This window comes from Amphiura filiformis, chromosome 5 (assembly GCF_039555335.1).
Source record: "Amphiura filiformis chromosome 5, Afil_fr2py, whole genome shotgun sequence".
Taxonomy (NCBI): Eukaryota; Metazoa; Echinodermata; class Ophiuroidea; order Amphilepidida; family Amphiuridae; genus Amphiura; species Amphiura filiformis.
The window spans coordinates 3053610-3071993 of NC_092632.1; the positions used below are offsets into that span (position 1 = coordinate 3053610).

The following is an 18384-nucleotide window of genomic DNA, read 5'->3' on the forward strand; positions in this document are numbered from 1 at the left end:
GGGATTATTTTGAATTTTTAAAACGCTTGAAATATCACAAACAAATAGGCCTATGTTAATAAATAATATAAATAGAAGCTAAAACCGTTGGGGTTCGATAATGAACCCCACAAAACTCGTTATTGCTCTAGCGTGTCCTATTGAGGACACCGTAAAATATGGCCCTGCATATCAAATATGGAAACCCGACAAACGCGTCATATTACGTCATCACCAGATGCAGGAGCCGGTATTTCGATCATACAGCACCTTATTTTCGGGTAAGAATTAATTCATTTGGCAGTGATGAAACATGAAAATGACTTTATGAATGTATATCTTAAACTTTCGTTATGTTCTGACTTCAATATTTATTTTATACGTGTAATGGAAAGTAATTAATTCAGTAAGCTTATGACGGGAGTCTGTGTTGATAATTTGTTTTCTGCATTTGATTGTGCACTGTGCAGTGTGATGATTGTATTGTATAAATGGGCAGTACATGTGCACATGTTTATTGTACCGTATGTACATGTTGTAGGGGGTAGAACTGGTAGATTTCTTGTGTTAAGTTCCAAGTTTAAAGGCCCATTCAGTGATTTGTTCATCCAGACGATTAGAGTCATCAAAAATTTTGGTACCGTCATACGCTTTGTCAAATGTGTTATTCTGCCGAAAGCTGATTCAAGACAAAATTTAAAAATCAGGAATTTACATGAAACTGTAATTTATATTCTGACAATGACATACAGGTGACATATGAATTCTATTAAAAATGTGAATTGAAGCTGAATGTGACATAGAAACAAGCACAGAGTTAAATCAGGAGGGTGAAAGTGCATATAGGAACAATGCCAAAAACTAGACCGAATAATCAGTCCCAATACAAAATTTGTATAGGGACTGAATTGGTTACAGCGGTAAAGCTTATGGCAACAGTTATGTCACTTTTGAGTTGCACTTGTACTCACTTGGATATATAACACACTCCAAATTGTTGCTTGGGTGTACACAGAAGTTTGGGTGTACAATCGATGTCAAAACCGTTCTGCATTCCAACAAAAAAGCTATTTTCCAGTTGCGTTTTTAGCACAGTTTCTCTCGCCACACACTCGTATTTATTTACCTCTGCTTATGCCGATTGACTTAGTCTCCTCGCCGGCTAGTTTGGTTCCGCTCCCGCCACACAGACACCAAACTGTCTGCGAAGGAGACTATAGGTTTACTTCCGTTGTCCAGCTTGTGCATGCAAACAAGGTTCGCGATGACCAGGAATTTTCGACGGTGTAGGCGCGAGAAATTCGATTTTTTTGCACATTTCCAGTGCACATCCAGAAGCTTGAAGTATTGTAGGAGAGAGGCAAGTAAGTTATTATCACGTGTAGGGGATTGCAGGTAATTATACAAAATGATTTAGTGGTGAAAAATATCATGTAAAACACAGAGTGGTCGTGAACAAGTTCAGGATGACAATATCGACATCCTCCCCGAATAGGAAAGTAACAGCGTTAGTACGGCACTACGTCACGCCGGTCACGCTATTGTTCGACTTAAACTACATCATTCGCCATTTTGTAAATATTAACGCATGATCGTTGCTTTGAAGTTTCCACCGGATAGTCTGTGGATAGCGCAAGAGCATGCTTTGACCATGCAAAAAAATGAATATCATGAAGATGTTTAAGATTGATTCTTAGATGTTTCAAAAATTACCGTCATATTGCATAGATTCATCAAAGAATGGTTTGAAGTACTAACCTTATTTAGTAATTTTAAAAAATCGGGAGAATTTTACAAAATCAATGTTTTTACCTGTCGGTATTACAACTCGTGAAACACATTAGTGATGTGCCTGGGTGACCTAATCTACTAACCTTTAACGTTTCCTCTATGAACTCTAACCCTCCTGCAATATGGCGCCTATTGTCTAGAGTTAAACTACATCATTCGGTGTGTTACGTAATAGCTACGATGCCTATCCCTTTATATCCCTGGTTAAATTAAATGTGATTTTATTAAGAAAACCAATAGTTTCACTCATTCAAAGTAGAACTTGAGTTGACAATGGCATGTTTGACTTGCGAATACATGTTGCTAAATTGTTCTCAGAAAAAAAAAACCAGGTTTTCTACCTATGGCGCTCTAGCAGCAAGATAATGTAAGAATAATTAGTAAGATAGTAAAATGTAAACCAGTATTTTGGCTAGAGTATCTCAAGCTAGTCAGAGAGGGCATTTTTCATTTCTTAATAAAGAAAACCTCCTGCCCTCGTCAATTAATGAATTTCCTTTCAAGGACAAGAATCAAAAATATTTGTTTCCTGCACCCGCCAAATAAATTATTTAATATTTATTATCAAAAACGAAGCGAAGACTAGTTTGTCTCTGACTACATCTGTCAAAGAAACTCCGACACAGTTTGTTACGAGTGATGTGATGAGTTGAGCATGCATTGGTTAATTTTGCGTGTTCAAATTACAACAAACCATCTCAAAAGTTAGGTCATAGATTCATACTAGAACTACCGTGATTCGTTCGAGTATAGTCCCACGCTCGAGTATAATCCCACCCCCATTTTTGAAAAAATTTCAGAAATTGTAAAAAAAAAAAAAAAAAATTTAAGTTTTTTTTTTTTTCGGTTTTGGAGTGTACCTAGACCTAGATGCTAGGATCATTCATGGTTGACCTAAAAAAATAAAAATGTCAAGATAGTTTGTATTTTTAATATGAAAATTGATAATTTGTATTCATGTCATACTCTATTAATGATTTCAAAATGCATTGAATTTGAATGCATTTTGAAATCATTAATAGAGTATGACATGAAAACAAAGTATCAATTTTCATATTAAAAAATACAAACTATCTTTTTTTTTTTTTTTTTTTTTTAAATTCGAGTATAATTTCTCCTCTTAATTGTGAAAAATTTTCACATAAAAAACGGGTGGGACTATACTCAGACCAATACGGTAATAATATTATCAGCCCTCGAAATCAGGATCTGAAGGGGCAGTGGGCTGGGCAGGGCAAATTTTCTAGGGCAAGTTTGTAAGGCCAAAAAAAAAAAAAAAGGTTTGTCTCAAAGCTCACGTAAGAATCCCACGATTTGACAAAAAACAAATGCGGAAATTTTTTTTTAGTTTTTTCCAGAAAAAATCGGCGAAAATCAGACTTTTTTTTCAAAATACCATGAAAAAAAGTCGGGAATAAAAAATAAAATAAAAATCGCATTTCGCATTTGTTTTCAAATTTCTCGTGAGCTTTGAGACAAACCTTTTTTTTTTTTTCCTAATTGCCTTGGATTTTCACTAAAAAGGCACAGCAGTTTGTAATATTTCAAGACCTCGGGGCATGGCAACTGTTGAAAATTTGAGAAGGGTACCAACTTACCAAGGCAATTTCTCAAAAGTGAAGAAAACACACACAAACAGTCTGATAGATGATTTTAAATAAATATTCCGCGATTTCTATTTTCCCAGATCAGCACCAGATGAATCGACCTTCCTTTAATATGCGCTACTTGTCAATCAAGGGTCGTGGGGAGTTTGATTAACAGTGACAAGCTAGTCTGTTTAATTGTCTCAGATTATTACAATAAATTCCCATTTCTATTGTCTACAATTACACTGTATTCAATTGTTTTAATCTTATGTTTTTGTGTGATGTTGATTTTGCAGTAAAACATGGGAAGTCGCGTCTACATCGGGAGATTGAGCTATCAAGCTCGCGAGAGGGATATTGAAAAGTTTTTCAGAGGTTATGGTCGCATTAGAGAAATCAACCTGAAGAATGGCTTTGGTTTTGTGGTAAGATTGTTTAAAACAGCTGAAAAGCTAAGCATGTGGATGATGTATACTTGTTGTCATTCCATAAGTCACTCATTACACACATCCCCCATCAGGGACCACCTTTTCAGGAGAGTGATTCTGTGTGCTCTGTTTATCATTCCAACCAGCTTGTACAAAACTCAAATTGGTATTCACTCAAAAAACAATTTCAAGGGTGAATTCATTTCATGAGAGGAAAAAAGAACAGTTCTGCTAATTCGTAAGTGCTTGCATTATGATGTGTATAGGATGGATTCAAGGGAAAGCCTAGCCCCCTAAAAATAAGGGGAACCTGTTCAGATATGGTGAAAATAGGCAATTTTGACCCTTTATTTTGCAAAAGTTTTCAACTATGAAGGGAAATATTCTTCACAGATTGGCCATCATGAAAATAAAAAGGTCATCATTGCTGCCACTCCCTGCAAAAAACCTGGATCTGCACCTGTGTAGCACAATTCATTCTAGTATTGTTCACAACGTTGAACAATGTGCGTTTCTGATCACTTAACCAACCTCGAGAATTCTCAACCTAGTGTTGCTAGAAACGCAAAACATTTTTGTTCAATCTAATAAATAAAAGAAAAGAGACAACTCAAGCAGCAATTTCAGTGTATCATCCCCCATTCATTGTGTGTCAAAATTATTTTATCTGTGTTTGAGATACTGTGCATGGCATTATACAAAGCTGTAAGTGATAGTTAGTTGTGTATGTACTGTAAATCATTACTTTTGTTTAATCTTGATTTTCCCTTTGCCAATTCCATCGTTTTTTACCGTAAAGATTCGCCTAATGGCGCATATGGCTCACATAACATAACTGGAAAAAAAGTGCCTTGTAAGAATTTCCGCCAGCCATTAAGGGCATATGAACTCTTAATTGTTGTTGGAATTTTTAGAGGGGGAAGCTCGCTATTTGTATGTGAAATTTAAGTTCAGGCAAAGGAGCCCCTTTGCGCAATTAGACGAACCTTTACGGTATGTTTGTAGATGCTTGCAGTGATGTACAGATGATTCCAGTGAAGTGTTTCTAATTGGTAGCTAGTGAGTGGTACACCTGTTATGCCAACCTTGGTGCTATACATGTATGCAGTAAGTTTTGAACACATGGCAATTTCTTGATCCATTGACCCTTAATACTTGGATGTAAGATTTGCCGATTGTGATTTCAATTCCACAGGAATTTGAAGACTACAGGGATGCTGATGATGCCGTATATGAATTAAATGGCAAAGAACTATGTCGGGAAAGGTAAACATGTCTTTTTTCTTATCATGTCTTTGTATATGAACAGGAGTTTGATGACCCTCGCGATGCTGACGATGCTGTGTATGAATTAAATGGCAAAGATCTAGAAGGAGAAAGGTATAATAATGAATTCTTATCTGTCCTGTAGTGTACAAATTCTTGAAAGTGTCATCTTTTAGGGGAATAAATTGTTCAGGACAATGTTAGTTTTTGGATAACTTTTCTAGTGTGGGCTCTACTAACATTATGACATGCTCTTTAATCTAATCTCTGTAATCTTTTACAAAAGTTACAATTAACAAGCAAGTATTCTTTTACTCCTAAAATCGATTGTGTGAGCATGTTGAGGTTTTGATATTATTTTTATCAAGATAGGCTAAAAGACTAAATTTTTTGTGGCTATTTTTGCTAAATTAAAAAATACCAATGTTTGAGGGTTTCCTCCAACCTGAAACCAGCAAGAAGAGAAGTACCATCAATGTTGAAGTGACTGATAGACGTTGACGCAGTGAAATAGCTGGAGGACTACAAGTCTTGTGTAAACTTGCAATACATTTTCTGCATCAGAAAAGCTTCTAGAACATCTCGGGACCCTTTTAACATACCGTTACATACGTAAATTCATCTCTAATAAACGCCCCTTACGAAAAATTAGGTAAACCAGGTAAAAAATAGGCACCCACCCAAAGTGACTTTGAATGAATACGGTACATGATTTTTGAAGCCAAAATATGCACCTTGATTTTCCAAAAATGTGTTTTGGGTTTTTTTTTTTTTTGCAATTTTAATATTTTTTTTCAGATTTGTAGAGTCCCTGAACCTAATGCAAAGTGGTGCAATCATTCATGACTTAAAAAAAATAGGGGGAAAATAATTTAAAAATTACAATTTTGTACCCAAAAGGCAGATTTGTAACTTGTATTCACTGCACAATCTATTCAAGATCTAAAAATGCATTGGTTTTGTACACATTTCTAATCTTTTTTAGATTTTGGAGTAAACATAAGTTACAAATCTGCCCCTTATGGATACAAAATTGTAATTTGTTGGTGATTTTTTTTCCAATTTTTTTAAAAACGAGCTCGGCCAAAAATGTCAAAACAAATGCATTTGGAACCAAAATATGCAATTTGCACTGCAAATTAAGCAATTGCGTTTTTCTAGCAGCTCTAGACCAAGTGCAAGTTCACCCTTTGAACTTGGAAGTATTCTTAACCGCAGAAATATTATTTTAAATAAATAATTACACAATGTTTTATTTGTTTTTCAGAGTAATCATTGAACATGCCAGAGGACCAGCTCGTGGACGTGATGATAGAGGTGGTGGTGGCGGCGGCGGCGGTGGTTATGGTGGTGGTGGTGGTGGTGGTGGTGGCGGCGGTGGTTACAGAAACAGCAGACCTGGGTGGGTCGATAAGTAAGAACACGCACACTTTTTAAAGGGTTTGCTCTTTGTACAGTGTTAAATCTAACAAGCAGCAATTCATAAATGGATTTAATACTGAACTTTGTCTGTGCAGCCAAAACCTACACTTCAGAAACCAAGGAGTATTTCTTTAGCAAACCCTTGCTGTATAAAAGAGGTGGTGTTCTTTGTCTCGAGCATGTATCTTTTTCCTTATTAATGTTTTTTATGTTGTCCACATGTCATGCATGCATGTTAACCCCATCTTATATCCTTTCCACTCTACTTTCCATCTGTAATTCAAATTTTCTGACTTAACATTGTACTGAATTGTACTGATAAGCAACATTGTGGTTCTATTTGAAAATTGTGGATTAATTGGCCGGTATTTGTTCAGTTTACCCACATGACGATAGAAAATGTGAAACAAACTTGCCATTTTGTTCTGTATTGCTGCACCTGTTTGTTGCAACCACATATCAATTAATAGTTGTCCTGAAGTGATGGTGTATACAAGACTATTAGTGATCAAGCGAAATGAGTCAGCTGACGGGAAATTTCGAGTTATAGTCAATAATAGTATTCAACTCTCTTTGTGTTTTATTGTCCTGAGCAACATTAGAAGGGCCATATTTCTAATTGTGATGGGGTTTTCAGCAAAATAAAGCCCTGAGATTGAAATTGAAAACTGAATTTTGATTTTGATCAACATCAGACTCATTTAGCTTGATCACATTAGTCTTGTGTAGCATGTTTGCAAGTCAAAACAGTCATAATCTGACATTAAAAATATTCACATTGTATCCGAAGCCCTCATTCGCCCCAAAGAAGTTGGAGTCCTGCATATTCATAGGGAACTTTACAGTAATCTTATGTTTGATGTCCAGGATTTGTATAATATATGCAATACACATTTTAAGTTGAGTGTTAATTGTAATCTATAGTACTGTTAATAATGTTATCTGGATCACCATAATATGTGCTCTCGGCAGTGACAATTTACCCTTATACTCTGTACAGGCCTTCTAGGAGATGGTCAGATGGTCCAAGAGGAAGAGACATGTGAGTTTCTCTGCTATGTTGTGGGGGTTATACATGTATATTTTTTTGTATGTAAATTATAAAGCAAAACTTGAAGCAAAGTTTTAACCAAAACATTTTTGTGCAGTTCTCTGCTCTTTTTGTCTACAGTTATATAGCCAGGCCCAATCCAAGGCAATGGTACCGCTCTAAATGCTAAAACTATGTGGTCCGGCAAGGCATGACATGACATGGCTGTATAACCTGGTCCTGATCCATGGGCTTATATAAGGCCCCACCCACCCACACAGGCTGACAAATAACTGTAGGGGACATGGTACCGGTCTATTTCCTGGATACTGCCAATCAAGTGTCTCTGGTCCAAGGCTATCTATCTATCTATTGGTTGGATTGGTCGCTTACCTAGCTAGCCCTCACTCACTCACTCAGTCACTACCCTCCCTCTGTTAGTATGGACTTGGTGGGATACAGGCATACTCTCCATCCAGCCTAAAAACATTTGGACTACAGCAACCCTTAGTTAGGAAAAGAAAGGTCTTGCCAATCTGGACTCTGCACTGAATACTGCTTCTGCAGGCCACAGGTCTTACTTGTATTCCCTTCTGGCTAATTTGTAAGTGCTGTTATTGTTAACATCCACACTGATCAGCAAAAGTGGACTTATAAAATCAGGGAGTATGTTTCAATAATAAGGTAGGGGTAATAAAGTAAGGTAATGTGTGCAACAATTTTCTAGTCACTTGTTGAAGCACAAGCTGTGGTGATCCAGTCCCTGGACATAAGGATGTAATATTTCTATTTAATAGCTCCTGTTTTTGAATATTGCAAAGTTTTGACTGCAGACAATGTTCAGGGTTGGTGCTAGATATAGGATCACCACAAGAACAAGTGAAACAAACTTGTGTAGCTTTTTTTTGTGCAAGACTTCAGTTGTGACTTTTTGAATCGGGGTGGTCCAAATGCCTGTGGATTAGTTAGTTGGTATCTGTTAATATATTCTTGTGGTCAAAACTAAATCTAACACCAACAGTACCTGACTTTTCCAAAACACAATTGTAGCTGTGATGCACTGTTTTGATTTGCAGTTTCACCCAAATGTTTTTTGCTCTTGTCTTGTTTCCAAACTTGCACAGGTATGGCCCTCCAGTGCGTACGGACTACCGTGTCATCGTAGAGAACTTGTCTAGTCGCGTCAGTTGGCAGGTAAAGTATTATTAGTCGGATATGTTTGTATGATAAATGGGCGAAACAAAGCCCTGTGTTATATGTAGCCAGAATCATGTAATGGTCAATTTACAAGGCAGTGCAGTATCTTTGCTATTATGGAAGCCATTGGATATGTTTTACTCTTCCAACACTGTTTGAGTGTGTTCTGTACACAGTGTGTTCTGTAAACAGTATGACTTCTTAACTCCACTCTACATGCTGTTGTAATTAAGGAAATGTACTGTCATTCTTTCTGTTTTCCTGTATCTTGCATGATGTATACTGTGTTTAATATTAAGTAAATGCCGTATCGCACTCAAGTGGAAGTTGACTATTATTAATTTTGGGCGAAATATGGATTAATCATATAATGCAATTAATACAACTGAAGCTTGAGTGAATTTGTATATGATTTGGAATAATAATTGGTGTAAATCTTGTGTAAGCTGACCATTACATTGATATAGGCAACTAGTGAAACTAAACCATTGCCATATTATCCTTTCTTCAGCCACCATAAGGGCTTCTACTTCAGAAGTGGATATAAACGATGTAAGGGTTCACTGGCAGGATGTCCCTTCTTCCCAAGTGCTAAGAGGCAGGCGTGTGCTATGAGAGGAGAGAGAAGAAAAAAGAGAAAAAGAAAAGCGGTACAGGGGCCACTCACTTACTAACATAAGCTGTGTGGTCTGGTGTCCGGCCTGGCTAGCTGGAGGTGTGTTCAAGATGTGCCGCATTGTGACCTCCTGGCTGGCTGACCGACCGATCTACCTTATCTACCTGCTGGGTTTTTGGGGATGGCCACTAGATGGCTGTAAGCTTTGCGTGCTACCTGTCTGACTGGCTGGTGTGATGTCCACAGATGATAAAGAGCGAGGGTTCTGGCTGACTTGTCCATTTTTGATGATGATGATGGCTTGTCTTTGTCTGAGGGCATCGGCTGATGTGCATCAACTCGTTCATTTATTTATTGTATTTTTTGTTTTTTATTATTACAATTTTATTTCATTTTATTTTGAATGCATTCGACCAGTTTTATTTTATCCTTTTTTTTTGCCTTAATTTTACCGAATATTATTACTACACCTCCAAGTTATGAAAGATTTGATTTCTTTTGGATTGTTTTTCATTCACAATATAGTCCTTATTTTTCACCCCTTTTTTGCTTTATTTTATTTTTTATTTATTTATTTTTTTTAATTATTATTATTATTTTTTTTTTTATTGTTATTATTTTCTTTTTTCATATTTATTTTCAATCTTTATGCCCTAATTTTTTGGAGGATTTCCTTCTTGGCCAAACCAAACAATTTATTTTATTTACAAAAACTACCTCTGAGGGATGTGATGGCATGTTCTGGTAGGAAGTCAACGCCACCTCCAGTACACTAAAAATTGGGCCAATGGCAGAGGGCAAGGCGCTGGCTATAGCTTCCCCAGATGTTGTGATGGGAGAGTCACAGGCTGTACCTAGCCTTGTGGCTGCCTGGCTGTGTTGCGTACGTGCGAGTAGCTTGCATACTTGACCTACCTGTGAGCACCCACCGTGTCCAAGTCATGTCTATGATGCTCTGGCTGGCTGACTAACTGACTGGCCACTTGTCTGAGCTGGCAGGGTAGTTTCTGTGGGCACCAATCATACGCTTCTCCTTTGTAAAGGTACAGTAGAACCACTTAGGTCATTTCACACGCAAGTTTGTGATGAGTGTGGCATAGGTGCATTCATTGCCAATGGAAAGTAGGGAACTATTGAAATTGGGAAATGGTTTTTGGTAAAAATTCATGAGCAACGATCATTGAATACTAGACTTCGGCAAGGTCCTTCAGCAGTGTCCAACTGCTTAAGGCTTATTTACGTTTAGAAAGAACAAGGTCGCACGATGCTACGCAGCTTGATCGTGGTGATGATGGTGTGATTCAATTGCCAATCAAACCCCCACTTCTGTGTTAATGCTGTAAACAGCACCAAATTGACAGATTGCTGAAGAACCTTGCCGAAAACTACAGTATGAGACATAGCAATGCATGTACACCTATGCGTAGCACATGGCACAGAATAGGAAAAAGGGGTGGGAGGTGTCCCAAGCCAACGGCGGGCGAGAGGTCTACTGAGGTCTGCTGCAGTGAAGTCTACTGAGGTCTGCTGGTGGTAACAATGCTGTCTGAAGGATGGAGGTATCTTCTCTACCATCAACTTGTTCTACCTTTGCAGATGCTGCTGGCTTTGGCTAGGGACGACGGGCAGCTCTGGCTTTGGCATGGGGAAGGCAGTATTGTGTGGGATTGGTTGATTCATATAGTGTCCTATTATAAATTTACCAATTGTTTGTTTTGGGAAAGCAAAAACAGTTCACATTAGGCAATGTAATCTTAAACTGTTTTATTTTACAGGAGTATTTTGATATGTATTGCCAGCGTTTTCTAATAGCTTTCTATTCAAACATTGTGTCTCCTATAGGACTTGAAGGATTACATGCGACAAGCTGGAGAGGTTACCTTTGCTGATGCGCACAAACAGCACAGAAATGAAGGGTGAGAAAACTGAAATAGGCTTGCTGATATCCAGCTTGCACTTTCAATTTTGTATTTATAGTACTAAAGGCAAAATGATCCAAATATCACAATTTAAAGCCATATTATAACATTTTCATACAAAATAGATTAGCATTTCTTTGCCATAAAATGTTAGTTTTTACTGTCAGATATATCCCTTTTATTTTGAGCGAACAACTACGGCAAAGCAAAGAAAATTGGAATTTACTACCAGCGCATATGTACGTACCCCTTCGGTCATGTTATGGTACGACCCTTTGTGTAGATCACCGTCCCGCACGCCGCGTACGTACTGTGTGTTATGAACATCGTGTATGCGTTCGACTGATAATTCCTTCGTAATAATAAAACGACGGTTCCATCGTTTTATTCAAAATCTCGGATTTTGACAAAACTACAGCACCCAGTGTCATGAATTTTGCAGGGTATATTGGTTTAATTAAGTACAATATAATTGTGTAAAAAATTAATTTAAAAAAAATCAGTGAGGCGTCCTCCTCAGCAAATGTTATAATATGGCTTGAACAGTTCTATCTATGTATATGCGCTAATTTGGTTAAAAGTTATATGAAATGGATGCCATTAAAAATGTATCACTACTAGTGAACTCAAACATGTTAACAATGATCATTGGGTGGGACTTGGTGAACTGAAGGATGTTGAAGGTAAGGGTCATCTTAGTGTTGAAGCAAGGTCAGTATTGCAAATACATTAATTCTAATAGGTCATTTATCGTTTCAAGGTTGCTCAAAATTCTGATGGGGAGGGTCAATGACAAAGAGGTCAAAGGTCACCCAGGGGGTGAAGTACCAGTACACTTTTTTTTTATGAAATTTCAGAAAATGGCTCCGATTGTGCAAATACTGCTGGAAATAAACTTTTTGAGTGTGGGAGATATGTTGAAAAAGTCCTCAAAGGTGAAAGGTCATCTAGAGGTCATGTTGTAAATTGCTCAGAATTGGCTGAAACCACGAGGAGAATATTAAATGACTGAAATTCCAATATGTTGCAACATGCAGAACAACTGATTAGATCATATGTTACAGCTCAAAGGACTTGTTCATAGCAAGTAATGCATACTTTACTACTGCAAACACTCATCTATTGAAGATAACAGTTTTGACTTCCAATATCTTGCTGCGATGCCGCAAATTTTGGACCATTTAAAAGTATAGATTAGCTGCCTTTTTCTTGCAAACCAATAAGGAGTTGCATTTGACAGAACTTCTAATGTGATCAAATATTTTAAACATTTTATACAGAATTGTTGAATTTGCCACTGGATCTGACATGAAGAATGCAATGGACAAACTTGATAACACAGAAATTAATGGAAAAGTGATCAGAATGGTGGAAGATAGACCACGTAGTAAGCGTAGGTCTAGGTAAGTAAAGGGGACGAGGTGGCCTTGTAATTTAATGATTCTATAACATGATAATATGAAATGTCACATGATCAGCTTATAAATTAGGTAGGACTCATAACATTGTTGATTGATACAAAATGACATACACACAGCTGGGTGTAGTACCTACCTGAACTGCATTTCGCATATATTGCATGACAACATTTTACTTCTATCGCTAAAGGATTAGGATTTGGCTATGTTCCATTTGTCAAACCAGAATTATATTATTTTAATGAAAAAAAAAAATTTGTGCTGCATTTTTCTGGAATCTGAAGTTGTTCAGTGTAATGAGAGATGTAGTGAAGTGAAATGTGGTTCATTTGACATCACACTTTTGACAATAAGAAGGGCTAGCAAAAATCAACTCAAAGAGCAAGTTACAACTACAAAATAAGTTATGACTAGCTGTAGTTTAAAATAGTAATAATCATGATCATAGTCAACTGTGAATGATAATAGAAAAAACCTAATCCAAGGTGCACTATTTTCATATTGCAGGTCTCGTAGTCGCTCTCGCTCAAGGCGTCGTAGCCGCTCTGGAAGCAGATCTCGCAGCCGCTCACGATCACGCTCACGTTCTAGGAGTAAAAGCCGAAGCAAGAGCAAAAGCAAGAGTCGTAGCAAGAGCCGCAGTAAAAGTCGCAGCAGAAGCAAATCTCCAAGAAGAAGCCGCAGTCATAGTAAATCCCCGAGACGTAGTGCCTCGCCATCAGAGAACAATCACAAAGAGAAAAGTAGATCACGATCAAAATCAGCAAGCCCAGAAAAGGATGATTAAATGGGCATAACAGGGTACACATCAGGAGGGATTAACTCTGAACACAAAGAATGTAGCTTGTTTTTTTCTTTTGCATAATCTAAATCTACTTGTCAACAAGAATACTTTTAGATTTCTGCTATGGCCAACGTAGTAGCATCTCATAATACATGTATCTTTCGTGTAGTAGATTCAGGTTTAATACACCAATCCTTGCAATTACCGTGAAATTTATCAAATACTGGAAATCCAGATTTGCAGTTCCATTTGTAACATTGTTTCTTGTTCCCACCTAACTCTCTGAGGCATCTAATTGATGCTGATGTACAAGAAACCAGGGAAAACCTTAAAGAACTGGGTTCCATGCATGCGAGCTGGTCCCCACACCTGTTTTGTACATCATGACCAATGAGATGTCCATTGCAAGTTTTGATTTCCAGTATGTACACCAAGAAACCTTGGCAATCTTGATATCAAGTGTTTGAAGATAAAAATAGCATACATTGAGGCACATTCCCTATTGTTTTTTGTTTTAATTTTCTGTAACAATAAGCTGTAAAAATGTTTTTGTATGGTTTGTTTCTGTCCACAAAAATAATGATAAGCTGTACATTAAGAAAAAACTTTAGGCTCTGGTTTTGTGCATCAAAAGATATTTAAAAGGGTATGAAGTGTAGGGAGTAAAGACCATGACATCAGGCTTGTTTTCTTTTGACATTTCTTTTCCAATTAAAACAAATTACATGCTGGGGTTTCATTTTGATCTTCAAAGTGTGTATGAAAATAAAATGGAGTGAGTTTCATGTGCAATGTACATGTGCCAAAGTGATAATTTTTAACATGTTCAATTATCACTGAAATTGTTTTTCTTTTGTTGAAGGAATGGAACTAAAATAATGGCCAAAATGTATATAGACTGAATCATAATGACAAAGTTGGGAAAAGAAGAGGTGCTTTATAAAATGATCTTATTTTTTCAAATGTTTGTCAATGTTCTGTCAGCAAATTTATTGTCATGCTGCTTGGTTTAAAAAGGGCTTTTTCATCCTTCCAAAAGCAAAATTGTGCATCATCAATATTCAGCTATCAAAAACTGGTGAATTATGTGATTGGAATGTTACCAGTGATCATGTTTTTTTATACGTAGGTTGTTCCTTATGTCATATATGTTTTTCTTTATTGAAGTACAGTCATACGATATTGTGTGTTAAAATGGCGCTTATCTTCAATTTATTCCTTTCTGGTGTAAAAAATACACACTGGCTTTCAGAAAAGAATGGCCCTCTCTTGCTCTGATCAGATTACGTGTCTGTTACGATTGAATCGGCCAATCAGACCCCTACTTCCGTGTTTATGCTGTATAAGCTCACCACGAGCAAGAGAGGTTCTTCCCTGGAAGCTAGAGTTGTATCTTCCTTGAGTGTAGAGAACTACATCTGCTAATTTTTTTACTGTACATTTTGGCTTGAAAGTGTATGTTTTACAACTATGTGCAAAACATGCTCAAATGCAGCTCTCAGCTTAAGGAAGATGGGGTCATGCATATGAGTAGATAATGACCCTGATCCTATCAACTGGCTGGCTCGGCATTATTCCAGCTCTTACCACCTATACCTGTAGGAAGTCAGTGCACCAGGTTTTTCTTTATACTTATGTTTTTTCATTTATCATCATGTGTATCATGATACGGTAAGTAGTTGTTTGTTATGATTAAGCTGTTGAATAAAATACAGAAAATGTTCAAAATTTGGTTTATAACTTTGTAATTGTTTTATGTGTGCTGTAATCATAAAATAAAAAAGTTAAATGTTGAACCCTAGGTTTGTAGCACAGATTTTCATAGTTGATCAGCTTGTAATTGGCAGGCCTCATAAACTTTGCAGATTAATATATATCTTATTTCAAGAATTGCCTTGTGATATCTTGCCAGAGGCATCACAAATTATTCAAGTCCTATACTTCCTCTACTTTCTGCAACAAGCACAGGCAAACTAAACTGGGCTAAAAAACACCTTTTTTTCTTATCAGAAGGTCATATCTTAAAATCCTGTCCGTAAAAATACTCTGCTCTAAGCACATGTAACTAAATAGTTGTCCAACTGACAAAACAGCAAAATGCACCGACATGGAACAGCTTCCTGGACCACATTCACAGCCCAATAATTGGCACCCAACACAAGAAATCTGAGTAAGTGGAATAGTGTGGAACAAGATCAGTTTCTTGAAGAAAGTGTGGAAAGCAGAAGCAGCTCCGTTTCGCACTATTCCGCTTAACTCTTTGGAAATAATCACCTGTGTAAGGATCTTTTACGCATTCTCACAGATTTCTTTTACTGGGTACCAACTATTCGCCTGTGAATGTGGTCCAAGAAGCTGTTCCGTGTCAGTGCATTTTACTGTTGTGTCAGTTGGACAACTATTTAATCCTGTGTGTAATTTTGGTTCATTTTTATGGACAGGATTTTAAGATATTACCTTGTTTCTTTTTGAGCCCAGTTTATATCGCCAAAATATATATACATATAGTAAAAGCCTAATAATTCCTGCAGATTACGAGCTGATCTGACTATAGGTACAACAAATTATTTTGACGATGCGTGAGATTTTACTCATTTTCCAGCATTTTGCGTGAGATTTACTACCTAGAAGTGAGATTATACTACCTTGGCGTGAGACCATGAGAAAGTGACCCACTGCGTGAGACTCATGGCCAATGCGTTAGAGTTGACAGGCCAGGTTGTTCAGTTCCCCCGAATGGAGTCTGATTAGGAGTGTAAGGTGCGGGCGAAATCGGTCATTTCGTGACCAACAAAAGTGGTGGGGGCGTGGCCTGGCCGCCTGCCCCTCCCCCCTTTGCGCATGCCACTGGGCTGGATAAGGGGTGTGCAACAATTAACCCTGGAGTGGTGAATTATAGGGAGGGGGGGTTTGGCAGCAGGGCTGTCAACTCTCGCGCATTGGCCGTGAGTCTCACGCATTGGGTCATTTTCTCACGGTCTCACGCCAAGGTAGTATAATCTCACTCCTAGGTAGTAAATCTCACGCAAAATGAGTAAAATCTCACGCATCGTCAAAATAATTTGTTGTCCCTACCCCCCCCCCCTCCCTCGAATGCCATGGCTCAAATAATCATGGGTCAAAATGAACATTGTAGTTAACAAATCCCGGTACGGCTCTGTCTCACGCCAAGCAATTCCAAAAAGTTGACAGCCCTGTTTCATGTTTGGCAGTGAATTATAGGGGGAAAACAACAAAAAGGAGGAACATATTATCTTTTTACTTTAGTACAGGGAAGAAAAACTTACGAAGGAATTCCTCAAATTAGAGGAAGAATCTCATGCCTGATGTAAACTTTCCCACAAATTTCTGCTCAAGGATGTTAATACAGGGATTTTGTCTCAGACCCCCTACTAAAATGACTTTACCAGAACAAAATCAACAAATGCACATACAAATTTGCAATGTAATCCTAAAATGTGCCAGCATACAATTTTCCCTTAGGGGTCCATTTTCTGTGAGATTCAGGTTGGGGAAGAATCTGGCTAGGATGTACATGTAGTCACAGCACATGTAGCGTGACAGTATACAAATACAACATGTTTCATTTCGGGGAAGTAGTCAAAACTACTGGTCCCTCGGTGTTGGATGATTTGACTACTTCCCGATGCGTCAGCGGAGGGAAGTAGTCAAATCATCCAACACCGAGGGACCAGTAGTTTTGACTACTTCCCCTCAAAACATGTTGTATTTGTTTTACTATACCTCATAAATATTTTCACTATCACGGTAAAATCGTCAACAAAAGTCAAAACACACACCAGTCAACGTGCCGGCCGGCATGGTAAATAAGTTTAATATTTTGCTTACCTGATTTTATTGGAGGATTTCTGTTCAATTAATATTTACATTTTGACCTACATTATTTTAATTTTCTTTTTAACTTTCCATAAATAACATTTTGTTTCATAAAAGCGTCTAATTGCGTGTGTTATTATCCCTCGGTAATCTCGGCAAAATAACTGCAGCAGACGCCATTTTCACGATAAACGCTGTGTAGCATAACGCTACGTCTGAAGGAACTGTGACGGGCGGGGTCGAGATACCGTGTGGTAGTAGGGGTGCGGAAGTTTTTACTACTTCCCCGCGTGCGCATAATTGCACAGGCGCGGGGGAAGTAGTCAAAATACCGTACTCGGACGCTGGCGTTATTAACCAATAAGATGTCTGGATTACCTAATAAATATTTATGAGGTATAGTAAAATATGAAGACATACCTATCAAGTGTCCCACTTTAGGAGGGACATCCCACTTTTGGGCAAAAGAAAAATGCCGAAAAAAGCATTTTTACTCATTGTCCCTCTTTTTGTAAAACTCATCCTATAATAATGTATAGGAAAATTGGAAATGTCCCACTTTTCAGACAGTGTGCCATTTGTCCCTTTTTCCAGTTTTCAAAAGTTGGCAGGTATGTGAAGATGGACATCCCTGAAACAAATGCGCATAAAAAAGATTTGTATTTCGCTGTTGAAGTGATGATGTAACAGGATTAATTACTATAGCAACAGATGAATACATCTTTTGAATAGATCGCCCTGCACTACAATATTCACGTGGTACCTATGCATTGAACCATAGATGTCAAAGAAATGTTTATCACTCGCATGTCAGATTAGTACATGTATCATTGAAAAGAGTCGTTTTGTATTCAATCTAATTGCAGACATACACAGGTGGCGAGTGCATCCTGCTTGTGGTGCAGGGCAAACGATTAAAAAATTGTATCTTAAGCTATGGTAGTTAATCCGATTATTACATAACTTTGACAACGTTTTGGTCATTTTTGTCCTGAGAAAAGGGGGGGGGGTGTCAAATGGGGAATTTACACACAAACATTCGAAACAAGTGTATTTCTAATTCAAAATCTGCCATAATCCCAAGTCACAAGGTGTAAATGGTAAATTC

The 18384-nt window shown here is 37.6% G+C and overlaps 1 protein-coding gene across 5 annotated transcripts; it reads left to right on the forward strand.

Annotated features, from left to right (window-relative positions):
* The first annotated feature begins 151 nt into the window (after window positions 1–151).
* On the forward strand, window positions 152–15167 carry LOC140152478 (serine/arginine-rich splicing factor 6-like). Of its 5 annotated transcripts, none has more exons than XM_072174802.1 (9): window positions 152–260; window positions 3656–3784; window positions 4983–5053; window positions 6321–6467; window positions 7476–7517; window positions 8630–8699; window positions 11161–11234; window positions 12518–12640; window positions 13163–15167. In XM_072174802.1, exons 2-9 carry the CDS (start codon window positions 3662–3664, stop codon window positions 13440–13442), a joined length of 930 nt encoding a protein of 309 aa, XP_072030903.1. In that variant the 5' UTR covers window positions 152–260; window positions 3656–3661; the 3' UTR covers window positions 13443–15167. The 5 variants fall into 5 exon arrangements, with proteins under 5 accessions (XP_072030903.1, XP_072030906.1, XP_072030902.1 ...); XM_072174801.1 differs by lacking the exon at window positions 4983–5053 and adding an exon at window positions 5097–5167 and having other exon boundaries at window positions 153–260; XM_072174803.1 differs by lacking the exon at window positions 4983–5053 and adding an exon at window positions 5097–5167 and having other exon boundaries at window positions 153–260; window positions 6321–6455.
* Window positions 15168–18384: the final 3217 nt, after the last annotated feature.